Genomic DNA, 25366 nt, shown 5'->3' on the forward strand with positions numbered 1-25366 from the left:
GCAGCTATCGTACCACTTGGCTTCCATTACACACCTACTGTACAAACGTACCTGCACACTTTACACCTCCTTCACACACCACTAGTCTTTAGACGGATCACACACACACAACAGCTCGTCCTTCTCTCTCCCTCCCACACACACACACACACACACACACACACACACACACGTACATCCCAAAGGCGTAGTAGACGCTGCAAGCAATGTGGGAGATTCTTCTAGACCATCCTCCACAAAACCACAAAAAAGTCCAAAATGACAAAAACTCCCCAAAACTGAAAGCAGACATCAGCTGAGCTGTTTCACAAGCCCAAGTATGATTGAGTAAGTTCCTGACTGAAATGACTACAGTGAGTTCTCCCATCTCTCTTCACAGTCACAGACTGAATGTTTGCAAAACCTCATGCTGCATTCTTCATTAAATAAAGCTAAGGAGGAAAAACTAACCAATAACTCAACAACAACGTTTGATTTGCATTTATAGATTAGCTTGTCCATATATTGGGCTAATACAATAGACTGCTAATGACTATGAACTATCCTCAGTGATAGTTCAGGTGCAATTTATGTTTGTGCACTATGAGGTATACAGGTCTAGGAGTCCTTCAGTAAGAGCATAAAAGGTTTGTAAAAAATGTTGACACTTATTTAACACACACACACACACACACACACACACACACACACACACACACACACACACACACACACACACACACACACACACACACAACACATAATTCAAAGAAGAGTACTCCATGCTATTGGTGGGTATAGCCACATGGTCCAGCAGTGTGTGTGTGTGTGTGTGTGTGTGTGTGTGTGTGTGTGTATGTGTGTGTAAGCCTTGTTAGGCGTTTGTCTCCACTAATCCCTCCTTAAGATCACGGCCACCAATCAGCATCCTCCATCCACCGCCTCAGACAGCCCAAAGGGCCCCTGGGTAAAATACTGTGACACGGACCACTCTGATCCATCACATCCTGGGAGTGGTCACGAGCAGTGGATCAATCCGTTTAGTCATCAGGAAGTAATCTTGCTCTATTGTTTGGACGAAAAAAATAGCTATCTGTTCTATTGTTAAAAACACTAAATAAATGAAATAAATAATAATAAAAAAACTTGCTTAGATGACATCATTCCGTGTTCTCTGGTTCATTTCGATCACTGATATAGACAAAAAGAAAATTGCAGATAATGTGTATGGACCTACATTACACTGGTTGATACATGAACTGCGGATCGATCCTCCCAAAGTATGCTCTTAACGAGGGAACCCCGAACGCCTCAGGTGTGATGGCACAAAGTAAGTCACAAATGACCATGTGACATGGCTACAGTGCCGCTAGCGCAAGAGATCGATTGCGGATCAATCAGTAATGTCCACGCCATGTGGACTGACCGGCCAGTAATCACTTAATGGGATAAGACAAATCCGCTCCTTATATAAAGCAAACCAGACAAAACGTTTCACTGCGCTGACTGTTGATGGCTCGGCTACACCCTGTTCATTCGCTGCGTTGAGGCCCGAAGGCAGTCACTATATCAGGCTTTGAGGGAGAGGCCTCCATTTTGCACTCTCATTGTCTCCGTCCACACAGAAGGACAGGAGGATTCAAGAGATTTTATTTATCACTTGTACATGCACAGACAGTATAGTAGCCTACATACTGTAGTAAAGACATGTATGCACAACTTTGGTTGGTCAGAGTCATGTGTATTAAATAGACTCCACACATTTAAAACCTAAGTGGCTAATACATTATGCTCATTAAAGAAAGTTTATTACACAGACAGCAGATGTGGGCCAGGTCCGGGCCTGATGTGACATAGGCGGTAACATCAGTATGACGCACTTGGCTTTTGACATATTAGATTAGATTGACATATTTGATTATATTAGATTCCATTGTTTTCAATACACCCCTGCACACCAGCGTCAAAGTTCGCTGCCACCGCCGTGTCGATTAGGATCCAGCTCTGTTGTTGTCCGCAGTCGCTTAATAAAGCCCATTGTTTACGAAGTGCTTGTCAGTTACAAATGTCAGCGCTGGTGGTGTGCGCGGGCAAGTGACAAGTGAAAATGTGGGCACGCTCATGCCAGCGTCTATATGCGGAGCGCTTCACACTTGGCAGAGACATCAGCAGATTGCTGTGTGTGTGTGTGTGTGTGTGTGTGTGTGCTCTTCAGTTTGGACTGCTTGTGTACACGAGCTGGGCACTCGGGCTGGCATCACCCCACACACATGGACCTCAGACAGGGCCGCAGACGGAGTACTCGGACTGCATGTTCTGGGCTGGGCCGGGCTGGGCTGGGCTGGCTTTGGGGTTATGAAAGCTGCCTCTGTTTTGTAATGTCAGGTCTGCGCTGGCTCTGAATTGTTATGTTTTTAACAGCTTTAAAAAAAAATAAAAAAATAAAATAAAATAAACGTTTTCTTGCTACGGGAAGTTTGCTGTTGACAATATTGTCTGAAACAATTTTAGTTTGTTGTAAACACCTGGTCTACTGTGAGTCTAATGAGGTCTTATTTAAATGTGACGACTTCTGAGTTTTAAGCACTACTCTGGATATGAGCGCTAAAATGTTCCTAAATGTTGATATTTGGTGGGAGGGGGCAGGTGTGCTGTGGTCAGGACAGTCCTGTCAGTCAGGACTGTGGGACTTTAGGAGCTTTTAAGCTGAGCAAAGCCTTCAGGTGAAACACAGCTCTGCTTACATAACAGCAGTTCCAGGATTGAGCGGCGTGTATGTGTGTGTGTATGTGTGTGTGTATGTGTGTGTATGTGTGTGTGTGTGTGTGAGGGGGCGGGTGTGAGTGCGGGGGAAGTGTGTGTGGGCGTGTGCGAGCCAAGAGGCGGGGTCAAATCCTGACAGAAATCTGAAGAGCTAAGCATGGACCTGAGCATACAGACAGCGCTGTGCACGGCTGCAGGAGCTGGAGCTTGTGTGTGTGCGTGTGTGCGTGTGTGTGTGTGTGTGTGTGTGTGTGTGTGTGTGTATCATATCATGTCTTTCCTAAAGAAAAAACGTCTTCATCACTCAGTCACTGCCAAAGTATATCAAATTTCAGTTTGTCTACTGCAGTATTGATTTCTCTGAACAGTTCCTTAGAAAATACGCCTCTACTAACAGAGCTTGATTACACTACCAGGAATGGGCACAACTACCATGCAGCTTTTCATGCTGAATACAATATTCCTTCTCCTGGTGTACTGTTAGATAAATGACTGCAAAAGGTAACTCATCTTTAGCTGTCATCATTAGTGTGGTGATAACTTGTGACCTGATATTTCTTCAAGAGAGGTTTCAGTCACCTATAAACTGAATTTTACTGATCACACTTCCTCAGTTCTTCGACAGTCAGTAGAATTTGTTCATGTGACTCACTCACAAGAACAAGACATGATTTATTTGTCTACTTTCAGTTTGACAAAACATAGACACACATATGAGGTCTTGAATGTTCTATCATACAAGTACTATTATTATGAAGAAAATAATTGTCTGTATAGACAAAAAAAGTCAATAAAAATCTGAATCATTGCACAGGTATGGCAAATCTGACATGAGAATGAAGGTCGCAACAAAAGTAAACAATACCAAAATTCTCCAGAGGGGGGCACTGTGATGCAATACAGCCATGAAAAACCCTCTCCCTCTTTCTCTCCCTACTCCCCTCCTTAGGCTGGAGTCCGACCACAGCCTAATTGACACCAGCTGCAGTGATTTTAAAACAATGTATAATGAACAGACCCAATGACTGCAAAACAACAGGGCTGCAGTGAGAAGGAGATACATAAACTTAGCAGCACAAGAGGGTGGTCGACAGCAGTCTTACGGGAGGGGAAAACACGGTCTCCTCAGCCCAGATCATGTTGCTGGTGATGGTCTCTGATAAATATTTTTTTTTGATCTTATTTATCTCCACTGGGATCCAGGTGCTCTCTCTCTCTCTCTCTCTCTCTCAGCCTCTCTTGCTCTCTCTCTCTCTCTGCCTCTCCTGCTCTCTCTCTCTCTCTCTCTCTCTCTCTCTCTCTGCCTCTCCTGCTCTCTCTCTCTCTCTCTCTCTCTCTCAGGCCTATAAAGAAGAGGAAGCAATTTCCTCCTGATGTAATGGCACTAATGAATCAGCTTAACACTCATGCAAATAAAAACACACAAACACACACCAACGCAGGTAGACAGAGACGGTGGTTGCCCTGGCGCTTCATAGTGGACCTTGACTCTGCAAACACACTGCAAGATATGACTGAAGTAAAAAAGCAACAGTGCACTTTCAACCATAACTCACTGAGCTGCTCTTAAAATATACCAACTAGGACTTCAAGAGACCAGGTTTAATCCACTCTACTGTGTTTAAGTAATTTGCTGGAGACTTAAAATATACCAACTAGGATTTTGCATTAAGGAACTGAGCACCTTCATCGACAACATTCTGTCCTTTCTTCCTCAACTCCTCTAGCTCCATCTTCTTCTTACTCTGTCCATCTATCTTTGCTTATGAAGAATGGTCAACAGGGAGGAAGTAGGCTATTTCGATAGCTGGTGGCAAGGTGTTGTTTTATGAATTAATTAATTAATTTATTTTTAAATTAATTTTATTTATATATAACAAAACAGACTGCATGTACTGACACAACGGAGCTATTTAACTTGTAGAGTCAGGAGAGCCTGCTCACTGACGAGTCGCAGGAATAAAGTTTAACATGGTTTTAGTCGTTGGAGTGTACGTCTATTTTAAAGGACAGGTGTCATCATGCCCTGCACCCCTAAACCAAAGACCACTAATAGAGAGAGGATTCATTTGAGTCCATGTCCATTGTCCACAACATCTACAATATGATCAATATACATATCATTATGTATATCAACAGTATAGTACCCATATATCTGTACAGCCTGACCATATACAACCGTGTATCTACTGCATGCACTGAGGGCACTATAGAATATCAGCACGCCTGCCACACTGCAACAGTCCAAAGCAAGGTATATATAATATAATTTATTGTCCTTGTATGTACTGGCCACATATTTGAATGTCCGAGAGGAGCGTGGTCTGGGTTTGCTGTCTCATAAACGACAGCGCTGCAGTTGCGCAGTCCTGGCTGTGGCGAGCGTGTGGTAACCAACGCTGGGAGGGCAGGCACACATGAACTCTGTGAACCTGGCGAGGTTTGGGTCACGCTGGAGCCTCCAAGATAAGCAGAGGAGGAGAGAGAGAGAGAGAGAGAGAGAGAGAGAGAGAGAGAGAGAGAGAGAGAGAGAGAGAGAGAGCTGTGTTTTCACGCTGAGACACACAGAGGGGTGGAGAGAAAAGAGAGACAGAGGTGAGGAGGGGTGAGAGGGAGAGACAGAGAGGGAGTAAGAGAAAAGGAGTTCCTTTCCCACTCCAGATGAGGTGTGTGTGTGTGTGTGCGTGTGTGATGGGGGAGGGGGCTCAAGAGTGAAGGAGTTCCTCTCCTCCTCCAGATGAGGAGCGGGGGAGGAAAAGTAGTAGAGAGAGAGAGATTAGAGAGAGAAAAGAGGAGTGCCTCTCCTCTTCCAGATGTTTGCTGATGACAGACTCATGGCTGCCAATGAAATACAGAGACGGGAAGAAAAAAGAAAAAAAAGAATAGAAAGCCTGAGAAACCTACAGAGATAGAGAAATGGCAAGGCAAGGAAGAGAGGGATGAAGGTGAAAGATAACATCTATGAGTTGAGAGACAAGTGCCAGTGACATAACCCATGTACAGCTCAGAGGGAGAAAGAGGGAGACAGACAAAGGGAAAGAGAAGGAGAGAGAGAGAAAGAGAAAGAAAAAGAGAGATACAGAGAGAGCGAGAAAGAGAGACGGAGAGAGAGAGAGGGAGAAGGAAAAAGAAAAAGAGAGATACAGAGAGAGCAAGAAAGAGAGAGACTGAGAGAGGGAGAAAGAGAGAGGGAGAGAAACAAAGAGAAAGAGAGGGATCTTTATGACACTTCCTGACTACCTGCTAACTGTTAGCCCTCATTAACTAGAATGAGGTGTGTGAAGAAGCAGTTCACATCCTGCATGCTCAAAACACACAGCAGCCATCTGCGCACAATCAGCCTGGAGGCCCAGACACCTTTTACAGCTTAATCCCAAAGTTAATCACACCCAACACCTCGCACAGGGCTGGAGGCCGTTCTTTCCCCCTCTTTTACACATGCAATTGCATTTACATGTGTTCATTTAGCAGACATTTTTCTTCCAAAGTGACTTGCATATGGCATTTCTATCACAAGGCACTACATTGTCCCAGGAGCAACTTGGGGTTAAGTCAGTGCCTTGGTCTAGGGCACAACAGTGGAAGCCAGGAATTGAACCCATACGTTTTCAGGCTACTGCATGCTAGCCCAGCTCCCAAAGCACTATGCTACCACCGCCACACTTCACATCATATGTATTCTATGCTCTACTGTTCTATGCATACAGGCATGTTTTCAAGTAATGTCTTTGAGAGGAAGGAGACATGTTTTATCACCTCCAGTCCAGCAGGGGACCCCGTAACTCTCATGGGTCTGACTCATAGGTCATAGTAGAGGATCCACTTCCTCTAATGAGGAACTAAAGTTGAGCCATGTCAGTAACGCTCAAGAATGGAGGGAAAAAACACACACACAGACACACACACACACACACACACACACACACACACACAGTATATTGCCATAGTCTGCTAATTATAACTATAACATGACTGGCCCAGAAATGTAACGTCAGGGGTTCGTGGAGAGGATGTTAACTATCTGGTCTTGGGTCACGTCTTTTGGGCTTATTTTCAGGGAGCTACTGCTTGTTTTTCCTCACGTGACCTAGCAACACTGACACATAAATGTGCACGTACCCACACACATACACGGGGTCTTATCAGTTCAGGCACATGGTGGGCAGCCCAGAGTGAGATCAGAGGGTGGGCAAACTGGCCAGGAAACAGGATGCATGAGGTGGATGTGTGAGTGTGTGTGTGTGTGTGTGTTTGTGTGTGAGTGAGAATGTGTTCCTGTGTGCGTGTATGTATACATGTATAGCTGTGCGACAGTTAGGGCGTGTGTGAAAGCGTGAGACAAAGTGACAAAAACACAAACAGAAGAAAAGAAAAGAAGAAGTCCTCATCCTACTCCAACTCAATCAACTCGAGTTACGCACTTTATCACTCCACCCTGCTGTTACTGACAGGCTATATTGGGCACGTACTGTAACTAAAGCGCTACGTCCGTCTAATCAATGGAACTGTCGTCACCAGAGGTGATAGCAGCGCGTACATTTGAAAACAAATGTGATCAGTCAGTCTATTAAAACTATTATTACACTCTACGCACGGAGCACTTCAGTTGTAGACCCGGTGTAGCCTCCCTGTTAGACACGGTCTACCACCACAACTCAGTTATACAGTGCCTATTATTACAACTACACAGTCTACCAAAACAATTCCAGAGAGAACGCACACACACACACACACACACACACACACACACACACACACACACACACACACACACACACACACACACACACACACACACACACACACACACACACACACACACACACACACACACACACACACACACACACACACACACACACACACACACACACACACACACACAAACAAAAACAAACAAAAAGAAAAACTATTCCAGATGCACCCCAGATTGTTTAACCGGTGTCTGTTAGAGGCGGACTGGTTCATTCCAATCCATCCAAAACAAAATGAAACATCTTGGTCTGTTTGTGTGTGTGTGTGTGTGTGTGTATGGACCTCGTCTTCCTATGCGGTGTATGAGCACTCCATGCATGTGTGTGTGTGTGTGTGTGTTAGACTGTGGGCCTCTATTATGAACTGGTCTATGGTTGCCTCAGCTGGCTTGAGTAATGTTGGAGGGTAAACGGCACACAGAGTCCATGCCACTGCCAAACCCCCCCCCCCCCCCCCCCCCCCCCCCCCGAGGACACCACTGCATTGTCACTACACTCAAGGTGCTTAAATGGTTCTTTAAATCTCTGGATGGTTCCATTTCACTTCACAAAGAAATACTAAAACAAAACTTTTGAAGGTATTTTTTTTTGTGGATGTGTAAGTGACACGAGTGTGAGTGTGAACATACTGTATGTGTGAGTATATAGATGTGTGTACATGTGATTGCCATCAGAGAAGGCAAAATGGTGACTTTTTTCCCCAAAATGTGATTTTCTTCATGCACACAAACTGTCCCCTGTCCCATTTCCACATATTCCACACGCAGGATAGTCATGCTCCACTTGTGATTCTCTCTCATAAAATGTGCATAATAGACACACACACACACACACACACACACACACACACACACACACATACACACAAACACACTGCTGTAGGGTGGATTTCACAATCCTGCTCTCCCTGTTATCAGCCTGCACCACTGAAACACTGGGGATGTCAACAAAGGCCTGGGAACCATGTGTGCTCAGAACACACACACACATACACGTACACAGACACACACACAGACACACACACAGACACACACACAGACACACACACACAGACACAAACACACTCTCCCTGCGTCCTCATCCCACTTTGCGCTACCACCGAATCAAAACCACAAAGAGTTCACAATAACTTAAACCATTTCAGAAGAGTAGAGAAGAGAGAAGAGGAGAGGGGAAAAGGGGAGAGAAAAGGAAAGGAAGGGAGAGGAGAGGGTAGAAGGGAAGAGTAGGAATGAAAAAGAAGGGGAGGAAAGAGAGGAGAGAAGAGAAGAGAAGAGGAAAGAAGAGGAAAGGAGAAAAAAGAGGAGAGGAAAGGGAAGGGAGGAGGGGAGAGGAGAGAAGAGAAAAGAAGAGGAAAGAAGAGGAGAGGAGAAAAGTAAAGAGAAAAGAAGAGGAGAGGAGAGAAGAGGGTAGAAGGGAAGAGTAGGAATGAATAGAGAAGAGAAGAAAAAGAAGACAAGTGGAGAGGAGGGAAGGAAAGAGAAGAGAGGAGAAGAGAAGAGAGAAGTGTAAAGAAAGAGAGGGAAAAGAAGAGAAGAGAAGTGAAGGGGGAAGAAGAGAGGAGGAGAAAAGAGAAGAAAAAGAAGAGGAGAAGAGAGAAGAGGACAGAAGGGAAGGGCACAAAAGAATAGAGAAGAGGAAAAAAGAAAAGGAAAGGGCAGAGAAGAGAGAAGGAAAGAGAAGAGAGAAGAAAAGGAAGGACAGAGGGACAACCAGGATAGAGAAACAACAAACAACAGAAACCCAGAAACAAAAAAAAAAAACAAGCAAGTTTTGACTAAGTGCTTCCCTTTCGGCCCAGTGTGATGATGAATGAGCTCAGTGTGGCTTAACCCCTCGTGCTTAGAACTGAACCCAGAGCCACCCCCAACCACACACACGCACAGCCAATCTGCCGGGGCTCTACACTCTTCTGAATGAATGGCGGCCTTTTGTATCCTTTTGTATCCGCTCACAGAGACAGAGCACAGGCGCGTAGATACAGACAGATTCGGCCTTTTAATGGGGGAAACAGCTTGTACCCTGAGGCCCATCTGGCTGTGTGATGGGGACCTCTGTCTGGACACACACACACACACACAAACACATGCACACACACACACACAGGAGCTGAGGACTGTTAGTGGGGTTTAACCGCCATGAGATAGAGGTAAACAACAACACACACACACACACACACACACACACACACACAGACACACACACACAAACACACACAGACACACAAGACATACGCACACACACATACAATAGTCATATACTGTTCGGTTAACTGCAACAACCTGGAGTTAAATGACAACAACGAAAACAACAGCTGCAGGTGCAAGGCCAGTCTTAGGAATCTAGTCACACTTTAAAAGGCACATTTAGGAAGCTCCAGGGCTGGATAAACAGGTTAAGGTGACACTTAAAACACACACACACACACACACACACACACGATGGTTTATCCACAGAGGCTGTGTTCAATGATATAGTTACTCCCGGTAGGAACGTTATCATGCCAACCGGAGGTGTCCCAACAGCCCCCTGAAGCCCACCCCTGCCCTATCAGATGTGATCCCCTTGAGCGCACCTCCTGCCCTATCAGATTCACCCCATAGTGTAACCCCATAGTGGCTGCGGGGGCTGAGGGAGTATACCTTCACTGCCAGGAGCCCAGTAAAAATCACACACTCCAATTAGGCCGGGAGGAGGGTGTGTGTGTGTGTGTGTGTGTGTGTGTGCATGGGGGCATTTTGTAAAAAAACTGTTTAAATCATGATCATTAATATTTCGAGGGCTGAGAACCAAAGGGGCGTAAGTGACATTCTGGTCGAAATTGAGTTATATATCACCTGAAAGCTCTTGATGAGCTCTTTCTAGCTGACATAATGATAGAAGTAAAATATCTATAATATAAAGTTATCCAAAACACCAAAGGTCTTTAACTGCTAACACATAGGAGCAGTTAGATTTGTTTTGGCTCTCCTGTAAAGTTGGTGAAATGTCACTTACGCCCCTCTGGTTCTCAGCCCTCGATTTGATCATGAATATTGTGTGTGAGAAAACAAAACAGCGATATCTGTGTAGTTGGTATAGTACAGCTATCGGTACACTTCTACAACAGGACTGAGATGAGAAATGACAGCGAGAGAAAGAGGCCATGAACTATTGACCAGTAGGGTCTTGGGCCACCAGGCTTATCAACTGGGAGGAATGAAAGTGTTTGGCTAAACTCCTTTTTCCAGGCAAAGACATGCAGAGAATGTCAGACATAATTTCACAAAACTCAACACACCACATTCAAATGGCCCCCATTATCTCCATCCATCAAAGTGGCAGACTTCTAAACCACACATGACTATCTATGCTTCTTGCTCATAATGGCAGTCAGCTGCAGCTGTATATGAATAATTGTCTTGTTGGGAGTGCCTCTTTTTCACAATCAAATTGGTTGAAACTTCAGCATGATGACAGCTTGACTAACTAACTAATCGCCGTCCCCTACATGACTGAGCCACCGCCCTTAGTTCACCCCTCATTTACGACTGCAAAAACGCACAATCTCATCTTAATCAACACAACCTTACATTAAAATCAGCTCACACTTGGAGTTTCCAAATTCATATCTAAAAAAAAAAAAAAATTGTGTACTTCAGAAAAACTATGCAAAAGGTCCGAGGCACCTTTTATCTAATGTAAACAGTTTAAAAGCCTCTGCTTATGATGGCTCCAAAGATAGGTCCAAACGAGCAAATAGCTGGTCTTGTTTAGCTTGGCTGGGCCAACGCGATGCCATGGCCTTATAAAAAGCATTGCGTGGGATGCTAAAGTGCACACTGTGACTAAACTGGCTCATGGCTACCCTGTTATTCAATTTCTCGCTTGTCTCCCCTTCTCCTCCTCCTCCTCCTCCTCCTCCTCCTCCTCCCCCTCGCTCTTGGAGTTCATGGGTAATCTGACCCAGATGTGCTCCAGCGCTCGATGCTCCAGTCCTGCCGCATGTGTATTCAGACACACGGGCACGGAGATGAAGACAGGAAGAACTTCCGCAGAGTCTCCACGCTGTGTGGCCCCGAGCTCAGACACTGTGTACAACGTGACCCCCCACTGGGCCATCTATTGGGGCATTCAGAGGTGTTTATTTTTTTGTCAAAGTAAAAAAAAACCTATAGTCCCCTACTGTCAGTGTTCCTGCTGTCCGCTTTTTACTTGAGCCTTTAGCCATTAACTATAGTCCCCTACTGTCAGTGTTCCTGCTGTCTGCTTTTTATTTGAGCCTTTAGCCATTAACTATAGTCCCCTACTGTCAGTGTTCCTGCTGTCTGCTTTTTATTTGAGCCTTTAGCCAACTTGGTACAGGACACGAGTGATGTTTCTTGCAGACATGTCTGAAAGTGAATTTGCATGGTAACGGATGTAATTTGCATCCATGTGATTCCATGGAACGCTTTTAAATAAGGCAGACCCAACAGAGCTGGAGTTGGATCAAAGAGAAAGTTCTAGAAGGTGGCAAGGACAATGGAGGACTGTGGACTGTGGTCGGTCTGACCAACAAGTAGACGGGAGGAGAACAACACCCCTCTACTTCGAGCCAACAGGAAGGGGCCGATCAATAACTTCCGACCACTTGATTCCATCCAGGGAGAGGGAGAGAGGGAGAGGGAGCGGGACAGAGAGAGAGAGAGAGAGAGAGAGAGAAAGAGAGAGAGAAAGAGAGAGTGCATTCACAAGAGACAGTCAGAGAAAGAAAGAGAGAGAGAGAGAGAGTGGAAAAACATCCCACCACAAAGCACGAGAGCCGATGCCAGTTCGGCAAGCTTACGTAACGCTCAACGAGTCCGTAAAAACCTCGGCCATAATTGCACGCTGTGGAGGCAATTAGAAGAGGCAAGCTGATTGGCCGGGGCCTCATGAAACAAAGAGGGAAAAACATAAACCTGACAACTGTTTGGCAGCTCCGGTGCACAGGAGTTAGTTAGTTAACACATGGCACCAAGGCTGCATACAGCACAGCCTACACTCAGTGACCTCCGCCAATTACCACATGCCGTATAGCTTCTAATGGATTTGGCAGGGAGACGAGTGTTCTTCACAGCCCTGTGACGGGCAGGGCTTACGACAAACCAAACCGAGGTGGCAGATGCAGTAGCAAGTCAGATGAGCAACGACAATGACGGTGATTAACTAGCCCCCTCCATCAGAGGGGCTCTAGCCACGCTTATTAGTCGCTGTTGCTTTGCGGAAGAGAGCGGAGAATAACGGAAGTAGAGGAGGATATATGAGGAGGAGAGAAACTATGGGACAAATGATTACAGTCATTCAAGCTGGAGACAAGCAGAGACAGTGGCAGAAAAAAAAGAGATGAAGAAAGTAAGACAGAAAGAAAGAAAAAAAAACAGAGGGCAAAAAGACAGAGAGAGAGAGAGACACACAGAGAGAGGAAGAGAAGCCCAATACAAAACTCCTTTCGCGAGGCCCCTTCCTTCCCTCACACGAGCGTGTAAAACCCCCACACACTGCCTGAAAGGCGTGACCCTCGCCTGCTGTCAGATACGACGCTGACGGAGAACAGAAAAACAAACGCGGTCAGCAAGCAGCAGCACGGCTGCCAGCCGTGGAGTGGGAATGGAGTCCGGTCGAGTCCAGTGGTCACTACCCCGGAGGCAACACTAGCCAGGCAGCCACCAGCCGAAAAGCTGGTAGATTTCAGCGCTGCTGGTAGATTTCAGGCACAACATAGTGATCTACTATCGAGCGGATTTAACCGTTTATCGGTCAGCAGCTGCTAGATTCACATCAGGAAAAGTTCCAACTTCCAACCCCCGGGATGGCTGCAGCTGTGCGACTCTCGGTTTCTCGGCACGTGGGAGCCAGCGTTCCCGGCGTTCCTGAAAAGCAGAGCGGAGCTCACCTGGGCCGTCCTCGTCCTCCTCGCGCAGGACGTTGTTGTCGTCGGCGTCGTCACGCGACGACTTGGCTCCATCCTCCACCGGGACTACTGTGAAGCTGGTGGGCATTTTCATACCACCTCGGCTACGCCTCAGTCTGGGTGTTCAGTGTGTGTGTGTGTTAAGTGTGTGTGTCTGTGTGTGTGAGAGTGTGACCACGTCTCACACACTTCCCCCCTCGCTGCAAACCCCCTTATCTCTCCTATGCCTGCGCTTCTTGTTTGGCTTGGTTCATATATACACACACACACACATACACACTCTCTCTCTCTTTCTATCTCTGCCTCTCTCACACACACTCTTTCTCTCGCAGCCTTGCTCCGCGAAGTTCTCCGTTTCGCCCCTGTCTCTCGGAGACCGAGGCCTCATGTGACCAGCCCTTGTCCTAATAAGGAGTGTGTTGGGCCCCGCCCTACAGACCGGCCTCCCCACAAACACACACACACACATGCTGGCGAGTTGCCTCCCACTCCTGCTATCAGAGATGGTCCCGGCTGGAGAGAAAGCAGGCTGCTCTCTTAGACACACACACACACACACACACACACGCACACTCACACACACACAATACGCATCCTGCCAGCATTCTGAAACTACAGGATTGATTAGCTTAAGTGCCTCCACTTACTGACAGGACCATGCCAGCAGCCACTACTGGAAATAAACTACTCAGAGTTTCACGGCAAAGCACACATAATGCAGACACACTAACACAGAGAGACACACCCACACTCCAAAACATAACTCACAGAGGACACTGCCAATACTGTAGGAAAACTGAGATCCATGCGTTAAACTAACAGACATCAGAGAAGACACATACACAGACACGGCCACAGACGAACAACAGACAGCAGAACTGACCTAACAACATTTTAACGTTACGTAACAGACCCTCACAAAGACCAAACTCTCTAAACTGACAACAGATGTTGGGCGTGGCTAGCTAGCACCCACGTTTCCTATGATGATGGCTCAAAATGCAACACTTCAGGACTGACGAGGTCATATTTCAGTGAGAGCAAAGCCTGTATGCTGATGATCTCATCTCCGCTGAGATTAACGTCTGGTGGCTGTTACCTGTTTGAGTGTCCCTCTGTTACACATTGTGATGGTGCTAAGGGCAAGGGTAAATATTGGGCTATTGACACTAGGCTATCATCTAATCCAGGCTTTCCACTCAAGTCAAATGTAACATGGACTTTTCCCTGACTTTCCCTGACGAAAAAACCTACATTTCAATGACCTACTACATAATGAATGGTATACTGTACAATATATCGACCGAAGATTTTAGGGTAGCCACATTGCGTTCAAGAATCGGTGACTTTCTTTAGAGCTTTAGAGTGGCTTCAGAGTGGGAGATGAGTAAATAGGCAGTGAATAAACAAAGTTGGGCCAACCACAACCACTCAAGCAAGCAGTAGGCTAAAGCTTCCAGATATACACTAATTCTGCATGGACACTAAAAGTAAACAGTACACAAATAGGACAGGTGCTGTCTGGTTCTGCACTAAAACAAATTACTGCCCATGTTTGAATGCAGAGGAAACAAACATGGACATTGACATGAACATGTGATCTTGACCTCATGTGAAGGTTAGCAATCCACAAGACCTCATGTGGTTTCTGTGTCCTGGGAATGCGAATTGCACATCTAATTGAGGTTTTAGCACAGATCAACCTCCACAATGATGATGATGATGATGATGATTATCTCTTCCTGGGAAAGTGACTTGGCGAGCAATGCGTGGTCACTGGTTAAAGGCGATACATGGAATGATCATCAGGCTTGGCTCGATCCAAGATCTGGAGCTTACAGTATGAATCTGGAGCATACGATGGGAATTTGGGATTGTCCCAAAGACAAGACTACACCTCAGGGCTATTTTTCAGTCTTCACCATCTTTCTTGATTAATTTGATCACAACATAAGGGTTAAGTTCATCACATAGGGTGACAATTATTCTCTGGAGACAATAAAGCCTCTATCTATCTAATTTGAAACATATTAGGCACACAAAGTAACCTGGTAATGCAGAGAAATCAAAACAAACATGGGTTAGCAAGTCCACCCCTCTTATTTTAAAGACTACTAGACGTAATAACCCTGAACGCATTTCACCAGCCAGTTCCACCCCATTTCTGTGACAGATATGAATAACTCGGACAAAAACTATGTCGGAAAGTTCATTGTGTCCCTTCCTCCTCTCTGGTAGTTTTGGCAGCACTTCTACTAGGAAAGCCGAAAAGCTCCAGGATCTTTCAGCACCAGAGAACCAAACAACAGCAGGAGCAGGAATGAGAAACGGGGCCTTGTTGTTGCTGCCGTGCCAGATAAACCTGGTGGAATTTCCAATCAGACCTTAACTGATTCAGAGAGTGAAGAGCCTGTTCTAAACTGACGCCAGACGACAAAGACAGAGACAGTCAGAGGACAAGCTCAGGAGCTGAGTGAGGAGAAGAACAATGCTGGGAGCCACCACGCATCTTTCCCTGAGACAAGAAAAACCCAACAAGCCATTTTGAAGCGTTTACTGCCCTGGCAGCCGTCCTCTAGAGTGTTTGTCTGCGAGGACATTTTCTGACCCACACTGCAGACTTTTGAAACGAATCTCTTTGCAGAGAATCTATAGCCCCTATTCTGGACACAACAGTCCCACAATGCCTCTCCCGGAATAGCTGGGGCGCTATCGGGAGACATCCATCCGACGGAGAGGATAGGATTTCTAATGCATCCTGTTATCCAGGGACAGCATTCTGCCTCTCGGTTTGAGATGCAGTCTAAAAAGCCAGCTCACTAGGCTAGCACATCCTTTCACCTGCTGACAGAGTCTCATTCATCATCAACTCATCGTCAAATTGAACAAAAGGAAAAAAGCAGAGGACAAGACATAGTGCCAGATTAAAAAAAAAAAAAAGTCTATCCACAAACAAAGATGAACAAATATCCTTTGTTGTGTAGTGACTGTTTGAGAGCACTGATTAGTTTGTCTTTGTTCTTGTACGCCTGCGGTAGGTAGGAGATTATCCTCCCTGCCCTGCATCACTCAAACAGAGAGTGTTTTAAGTACCTCAAACAGAGGGTGCTTTCACTGCAAACACATCAAGATTGAGAAAGTGTTGCAACCCGAAGGCAAATGCATGAATGTCAGCAAAAGGAGAAAGTAAACAAAGGTCACTGCGCCACAACCCTAGGCGGCAGAATCACTGGTTTCGTAACTGCAGGTTGACCTTGTGGTGACTTTTAACCCTGAATCCGTGAGGTGATGGCTGCAAGGCCGATGACCTACAGGGACTGCACAAAGCTGACCAGACTTGCAAGCACAAGAGCTGGAATGTCATGATAAACGCCAGTCTGGCTGGTTGCAGGGTTAAGAAGCTCTGAGAAAAAAAAACGTATATGACCTTATGTGATCTGTCCTACATGGCACTTTTCCTTTGCTTTGGGTCATTCTGGTGACAGTGTGTCAAAATGGCAGACATAATAATTACATAATAAATTCAAGGCATTCAAGGAATGCATGTGCGTTTTCGTGTGCATTTGTGTCTGTGTGTGTGTGGGGGGGGGGAGATTATCTAGGATGTTTACAAGGTAAGGGGACCTCCCTATTATCTGATGTTGACAGTGAGGAAAACAATTGTTTCAACATCAGGGTGGGGGAAGGGAGGGATGAGGTGTTAGGAGGGTAGAGAGAGAGAGGGAAAGAGAAGGAGGGGGGAATTCATGGTCATGAATAGGGGCTGGTCTAACAATGACTGTTGATTACTAACGATGATGAGATTATGAACTAAGAATGCGGATTGTGGAGGGTGGGATGTAAAGGCAGAGCCTGTGAATCAGCCCTTGCCCTCCGGTACACACACACACACACACACACACACACACACACACACACACACACACACAATAAGTTAATAAAAATAGTGGCTCACACCAAGCCATAAACAATTTCCATCTTGACGTGGAAGGGTCAAAGAGGTCACTTGAGGTTCCCTGATAAGAGCTGAGCACCACATAGGATCATATTACATGAGAACCAACTCTACAGTCATTGTGCCGAGTAAGCATTCAAAGCTGGTGAAATCCAGCTGCCATTACCACAAGTGTGATACATAGTATAACCATACGTACACACCGCTGCCGACTTGAGCTTCCAAGAAGCTCTAGATGCCCTGCCAAGGATGCCGTGGGAAGCTTTGGACGCTTTGGACGCGTTGGCTGCTCTGACGTGGTAGCATTCTATGTAGCGATCATGTTCGTTGCTAGTCGTTCGTCGCTGAACCGCGTCATAGCTCATTACCATAAAGTTGAGCCAATTTCAACTTTCTCAAGTCGCTCAAGACGCCCAAAACGTGACACAGACGGATTTTCCGCTGCTGACAGCTGGGAATCTCTGGAAGCTCAAGTCGGTGGAGGTGTGAACATAGAGTAAGGACAAGCTGGAAAAACAAGTACTACAGTATAAGATCTGTGATGATATATCATCATCATCATCATCATCATCATTTATTTTGTCAGACTCAAGGTCCATAAAAGAACACACAAACAAGCCTTACATAAAAAAAAAACTGACCAAAAAAGCAACAACTTCCCCCACCCAACACATATACACACATTTTCATAAAAGACATTCATTGTTATTGTAATTATCTCACAGTAATTACAATAACAGCATGTGAAGCTTTTAAATACTTGTCCAGTGGAGATGTGGACAGTTATAAAGAAACAGAGTGTGCAAGTGTAAGGTTGTGTTTAGAAAGAACATCACCATATGTTTGATAAAGTACTGTATGCATAAGTATAAATAACATGTTGGTTGCATGTACAGTGACATTATTTGAAGACTCTAGTCCACATTCCATTCCATCATGGCTACGGGGAGTCCAATTTCTACAAATGGATCATAACTAAGTTAAGCTCTAAGCCCTTGATTACATCTCAGGCTAGGAGTATCAATATTCCACTGCAATTATGCTACTCAAATGTAAAATGCCATGTAAAGTGTCCATGGTTGTACTTTTCCATAAGCTATACATAATGGGTGAATCACCATATAGGTTGCAGACTCCATTTTTAAATATCTTTATTCTAGCCAGTTTAAGGCCACAGTGAAATGAGTAAATATAAAATCTATTTTTGCTGCTGGCTAACTTCTGCAAGCTTGAGGAAAAAGTAGCGCACTGCTGCCTCCATCTGGCCATTCTGGAAACTGACTTTCTGAAAGTGGAAATGTGTTTTCAAGAAATTGTGGAGACATAAAATAAGACCGTATTACTAAAAGAGTGAGAGAAATTACATTAGGTACAAAAATGCCAACGTAGTCTTACTTAAACATGAAGTAGCACAAAAAGCTTGCATAATAACAATGACTGTTTGAACTAATGTAATATTGACTCAGAAACAAGCACAGAAATATTAACAAATGTTACAAATAACAAGGGTGGAAAAAAAAGAATCTGATAAATCTGATTGCGTAAGTCTGGCAATGTAATTTCGCCATTACACCGCCATGTTTCCAAGCAAAACAACCCCCTTTCCGTCACATTGTTACATTTCCATGACATTTTACAGGTGGAAAATTCCACCTTCTTTGACTGAATAGGAGTTGACCTCCATCTTTAACAGACCACTGCATGCAAAATCTGGGGCAACCCACTCTGAGGCAAGAGCGCTCTCACGGCAATGCTGAATAGCTGTGTTGTACAATAATTTCCTGTTGCGTTTCTCTGTTCCTCAAATAGACCTAAGGGGTGGTTGGATGGAGGACGGCCATCGGTTTGGGAGACAACCAGACACTCAAAAACTTGTCGAAACTGGTTTACGAGGGCCAGACCAGACATATTAGATGTCTCCACAAAAACGTCTGCTAGGCATGAAAACTGCTGCGCACACTGAACCTCACTATTCTTGGCATCTTGGGGGTTCAGGGGGGTTCCGTAACGTTCCGTAACGTTAGGGGGGTAGGGAGGCGGGCGCTCATCATTTCAAGCGGGGCGATGACGAAGGGACGCTGGTGCGTTTATAGTGCAGATGCCGCGGGGCTCGGATGTCGCCGTGGTGACCCCCGTGCCGCCGGCGAAGGCCGTTAGGGGCTGCTCAGCTGTGCGGCCACCAGCACGAGCAGATCAGGTGACGGGGGGCTTTTTTTTTTTCTCTGTGTGGCAACAGAATGTGGCGCACCACTGGAGAATTCCGCGCTGACCGTGTGAGTGACGGGACACAGGACACAGGACACAGGACGAGCGAGGTGCTGCCACACACTCAGTGCTGACGCTGGGAGAGGCTTCCTGAAACAGGCACCAGGGCGGGGTGTGTGTGTGCGTGTGTGTGTATGTGCCTGTGCACATACGTGACTGTTTGTGACCGTGTGTGTGTGTGTGTCTGTGTGTGTGTGTGTGTGCGTATATATGTGGCTCTGTGTGTCTGTGTGAATGACATATTTGTATGTGTTTGTGTTTGTGTTTGAATTTGCATTTGCATTTGCATTTGTATTTGTGTTTGTGTTTGTGTTTGTGTTTGTGTTTGTGTTACTATACATATGTGCATGCACCTGCATGTGCATAAGTGTGTGTATGAGCATACATAGCACTCCACATGTGATTCCATGTTGTTCTGTGTGTCTGTGTTTGTGACTTGTTGCGTGTGCATATGCAGGCATGCGTGCGGGCGTGGAATTGAACTAACAAGGCCAAAATACCCACCTTCTCGTGCCAGAGTCTTAACTCGTTTAGACGCGCGCGAGTCAACAGCGAGTGCTTCTCTGTCTCTCCGTCAATACCCTCTGAAAAGGCCTCCGCTGCGCTGAGCCGCTGGGATCACAGCAGCGACTGAAACCGTTCGCCACACCAACGCCAAAATCGGCTCGGCCTATCAGGAGGACACTGCTGGGGGGTTAATATAGCGCTGTATTACCCCGGGGCGGTGAGCCATGCGATCGCACACTATGGATCCTGTTTCCTGTGTGAAAATGAGTCGACGGGCTCCAGCGGCCGCAGAGACAGTGTCCACAGAGCCATCGGATAGGCCGGCCTTAAACGCACAACAAAAGATCTCATTAGCTTTGCTATAGTGACACTGAAAAGAAGTGTACACACACGGTGTGGTGCTAACTGTACGGGCTGAGCCCAGGGTTTACACATCACTTACGCAACAGGATATTGTCTGTCTGTCTGTCTGTGAGTGTGTGTGTGTGTGTGTGTGTGTGTGTGTGTGTGTCTATTTGCGTGTATGTTTGTGTGTGTATGTGTGTGGGTGTGTGTGTATGTATGTACAATATGTATGTATGTATGTATGTATGCATGCATGTACTGTATGTGTGTGTATGTGTCTGTGTGTGTGTGTGTGTGTGTGTGTGTGTGTGTGTGTTTTTGCGCTTGTGTGCATGCAAGACACTGATAAGGAGGTTAGAGTCTCTGAAGAATGCAGACACGCTCACAGGAAGGTCTACTGTGCACGAGAGCCAAACAGACACGAGGCCAGAGAGAGAAAGATTGCCCGTAACTTAATTTATTTCTCTCCATGCTTCTCCTCTGAGTCAGGCCTGGGCCATGTTACGCTCGGGGACTCCCGTCTCGACCCACCCCCCTCTCAGGAGGGATCCTGGCGATCCACAAGCCACAGGCTTGCGTGGAGCTGTGGAGCTGTGGAGCTGAGGTGCCGTGGGGCTGCTTGTGGTCTCAGGAGGGCATGGTGGGTAAGATGAGTCACCACCACCACCACACCGTGATTAGTATGGTGTGGTGGAAAAATACACAACAGCCCTTCCGAAAGGTTAACAACATGGAGGACAAATGCATAAACAAGTCGAGAGAACACAACCCAAGGCTAGAGGCCTATTATGAAAGTTAAACAGAAAGAGAATGAGAGAATGAGAGAGAGAGAGAGAGAGAGAGAGAGAGAGAAGTTCAGAGTTTGCCATGAGGAGCTGAGGGGAGCTAAACAGAAGCCAGTCTGAGGAGGAGGCTTGAGAACCTTCATATCTGAGCGTATCATCAAACCAGGAGCTGAGAAAATAAGATCTACACAGAGCCGATACCCTCGACAGAATGTGATCAACAAAACATCAAGAATAGCAAATGAATGAAATTAGTCATAATAACGGTCATATTACGGTTTGGTATTGCATAGTGTGATGAGCACAGTTGTTATTCATCTGCCTCCTGGTTCTTAAGTGAAAAGGCAGAATCAATAGACAGCCTCTCTCAGCAGGGGCTCTGATGCATAACCCAAAGCAAACCTGCCCATTAGGATCATTAGGGACCGACTGCACCCCCCTCCAGGGGAACCAATAACCGGTAACCAGTATGGATTTATGCCTGCAGATGACCCTGGGGTAGGACCTGCTGAGGAAGAGACAGAACTAGCATATCGACCTAACCTACAAATCTACAAAAAAAGAGAGACTTTTACACCAAACTAATGGTGCACGTCGGTTCAGGGATGTTTTAGAAGGCATCTTAGTTTGAGTGGCAATCTCTGCAGGAATATAGCCTGGTTGTAAACCAAACCCTGGAATCTATCAGATTAAGGGTCTGGCCACGAATAATGTAATGGCCCAACTCGAGGGGAGGCACCAAGCGTGCATTTGAAAATATCACTGTACGCAATTGGACAACAGTACGACCAATGTTTACTCTGACTGATTCCGGACTTCGATGCAACTGGATAACACTACGACCAATGTGTACGGAGTTTGAACGATGCAGTGTTGTCGTCAGCAGTTTAGCTCGCCTTTGGCCCGCCTATATCAGATACACCGATTTAATTGTTACCCCCGATGGTTGGGGTAAACGCAACGTGCATCATTGCTCTGAGTATCCTGCTGACACAATTCAAATTGTATTCTCGGGAGAACTCTGGATTTCCAGGGTAGCAGGAATCTACATTTTAAATGAACAACAATGCAGAGGAGGACAGCCTTGATTTGCCTCAATGTAAGGTCTTAACCTGACAACAAGACTACTCCTCAGATCTGCAGAGTAGAGATGTACGCAGTTAGATAGATATGCTCACAGTAGTCGGTATTCTGCCCTGATGGCTTCAGCATGTTGTTCAGCTGCCAAACGTCTAAAGAGCACAGTTAGATAGATCGGCTCACAAAGGGCAGTGTTCTTCTCAGATGGCTGAGGCGATTAGTTGAGAGGAGAGATGGCTGGAGTGTGTTATTGAGAGGAGATAGATGCTCTCATCAGCTGTCTAGAGTCGAAAGAGCACAGCTAATGTAGGTAGATCGGATCACACCGCTGACCAGTGTGTTCTGCTCAAATGGTTGGAGTGTTTTGCTCGGATGGCTTCAGCATGTTGTGGAGAGGAGTGATATGTGCCAAACAGTTGCCTCGAGTCTAAAGCTTACAGTTAGGCAGATCGGCTCACACCGGACAATGCTAATCTCAGATGGCCTGGGTGATGGCCAAATGTTGAGAAGAGAGATAGCTGGAGTGGCGTGTGTTGTTGAGAGAAGCGATATTCCTCAGTCAGCTGCCTGAAGTCTAAAGATCACAGCTTGGTAGATTGGCTCACACTGGACAGTGCAATTCCCAGATGGCTGGACCGTTTTGCTCAGGTGGCTGGGTGATGCCTAGTTGAGCTGAGAATAGGTATGTCTGGAGCGTGTTGTTGAGAGGAGGGACATGCCCCGATCAGCTCCCTGAAGTCTAAAGATCACAGCTAGATACAGTAGATCGGCTCACTCTGGACAGTGTTCTTCTCAGATGACTGTTGAGTGCTTTGCCCAGATGGCAGCGGCGTGTTGTTGAGAAGAAAGCGTGTTGTTGACAAGAGAGCGAGTTGCTGAGAGGAGAGAGAGATGCTGTGGTCAGCTGTGACTGTGGCCTATGACTCTTGGTCACTCCAAATAGACTCCAGCCAATATCCGATACTCCGCTCCTCAAAGCCCTCTCCCTCCGCCTTGATTTTGCCTTCCGGCCTGCTCTGCTCTCCTCTCCTGCGGTCATCCCACATCCACCGCTTTCTCTTGCAATCATAGTTTGTCTCCTCCTTTCTTGCATTCACCCTCCCTTGTTATTGCTTCCTACTTCTCTCATACTCTTTAGATCTTTCCTTTTCTCTCTCTCTCTTTCTCTCTCGCTCTCTCTCTTTTCCTTCTCTCTCTTGCTCTTTCTTTTTCCTTCTCTCTCTTTCCCCTTCTCTCTCTCTCGCCCTCTCTACCTTTGCACCACATTTGTCCAAGCACCTGCCACGATCAACAGCTAGCCATCACCTATTAATCCACACTTCACCTCACCCTGCCTGTCATAAATTCTCTATTAAAGGATAAAAATAACAAGGTCCTTGTCATCACTATCTAACATAACTCATCAGTACTGTACAGTACACAGAAATATGTGAAGTATTTTACTATTGCTAGCACAAGATAAACCACAGCAAAACAACGTATCCAGGAAAGAGGAAAACGAAAAACCTAGGCCTATGTGCATTGCTTAGGCCTGCCTAATCATTCACTCCTTGTTCATAGGGGCCGTTTCCTTCTCTGATTCCCCAGGCTTCAAAGGACAGGCAATGAATCACTATGTAGCAAGATGAGAATATTCAACTCTAACCAATACTACAACAGAACCAGAAGCAGACCTGTCACACCTTGGCAATAGTATTAGGCTATCTGTAGGCAACAGCTACTCCCAAAAGGCTTCATTCAATGGAAGAGGAGATGAAGACAAAGACAGACATGCCTACTCATTCGAACTGAGTGCATTTTCCTATGCAGTGCTAATATAAGTAGTAGATGCCAGGACACAGGAGATGTCAAGGGCACAGCAAGCTTAACCATATTTCATCAATCCATCGGGGGAAGCCTGTAACCCTCTCACAGAGCACTAATCCAGCCCTAATAACGGCAGGCAGGCCTTCTCAGATTGGGATAATTAGTCTGATAGGCCAGAGGCCGCTCTGCCATGACAAGAGTTTCATATCTCCATAGCCAATGACGGGGATGGATTGGACTCTCAATGCTGTGGTGGAGCAGCAGCCATCGGTAGCCATGCCGCCAGTCAGAAGGCTGATGGACAGGAAATCTGTGCCTGAAATGATCAAATACATTCAAGACAATATAGAGAATAGCCTTTCTTGACATCGTACATGGCTCAAGCCTGAATTCTGGCACCACGCCTGAACTCTATCCGGTCTGCAGTCAAAACTCACTGAAGTTGTTGCTTTGGATAAAAAGTGCCGTCTGCTGAATCCCACTCATTATATTACTTAGCCTAATGCACTCATGGCATCAGGCAGAAAACACAATCATTGTCTAACTCACTGCAGGGATGAAGTGGGGTGGATCTTATTTCAAAACAAATGTACAGTCGCAAGTAGACTTGCAACACCAACTTCCATCTACTTCCCATTTGGTCACGTGTACTGGCCAGTGGCCACAAACAAACACCAAACAAAAAGCACTTTGCTTGCATTATAGTGTATCCAAAACCATACAGTGAAGTAGCCTAAACACGTCTTCCACACATGCGGTTTCAGAGGTATTCCGATGCTCAGAGATCTTAGGAAAGCCTTTGAGTAGGTCTAATGGTCAATAACAGGGATGTGCACCAACAAGAAAAACAAGCAACACATACACAATCCTGAAATCTTTAAGTAGCCTAATGGAAATGTCTATTCCAGACAAGGAGACCAAATTCAAATGATGAGCAACATCCAAAATGAGCAAATGGGCAAGTCACCAAGTCATCATTTCAGTTTCATTTCTTTTCACATTTGCTTTTTTAGCTTGTTTTTTTTTTTTTAAAGTTCAGAAAACAGTATTTCCAAAATCATTGAGTTATAACGTTAAATCAGCATGACCTCAATATTGAAAATATTTGTTATTATAATTAATTCATTATAATTACGATTTCTGCCTTAATCGAGACGCCCTAACACTACCTGCAGACACTCAGGTCCCTGGAGAGATCTGTTAACAATACCAA

At 45.7% G+C, this 25366-nt stretch overlaps 1 protein-coding gene across 3 annotated transcripts in view; it reads right to left on the reverse strand.

Moving 5' to 3' along the window:
• The window catches only part of slc12a7b (solute carrier family 12 member 7b), a 72530-nt gene that overhangs the window by 43948 nt on the left and 3216 nt on the right, over window positions 1-25366 (reverse strand). The window contains exon 1 of one of the 3 annotated variants that reach the window (XM_062521205.1): window positions 13393-13779. The exons of the other annotated variants lie outside the window; for them this stretch is intronic. Within the exon in view, the coding sequence (XP_062377189.1) occupies window positions 13393-13504 (112 nt within the window). The 5' untranslated portion in view covers window positions 13505-13779. Of the gene's footprint in view, window positions 1-13392; window positions 13780-25366 lie in introns of those variants that run through there. 3 annotated transcript variants of the gene reach the window in all.

Source organism: Sardina pilchardus, chromosome 19 (genome assembly GCF_963854185.1).
Source record: "Sardina pilchardus chromosome 19, fSarPil1.1, whole genome shotgun sequence".
Classification (NCBI taxonomy): domain Eukaryota; kingdom Metazoa; phylum Chordata; class Actinopteri; order Clupeiformes; family Clupeidae; genus Sardina; species Sardina pilchardus.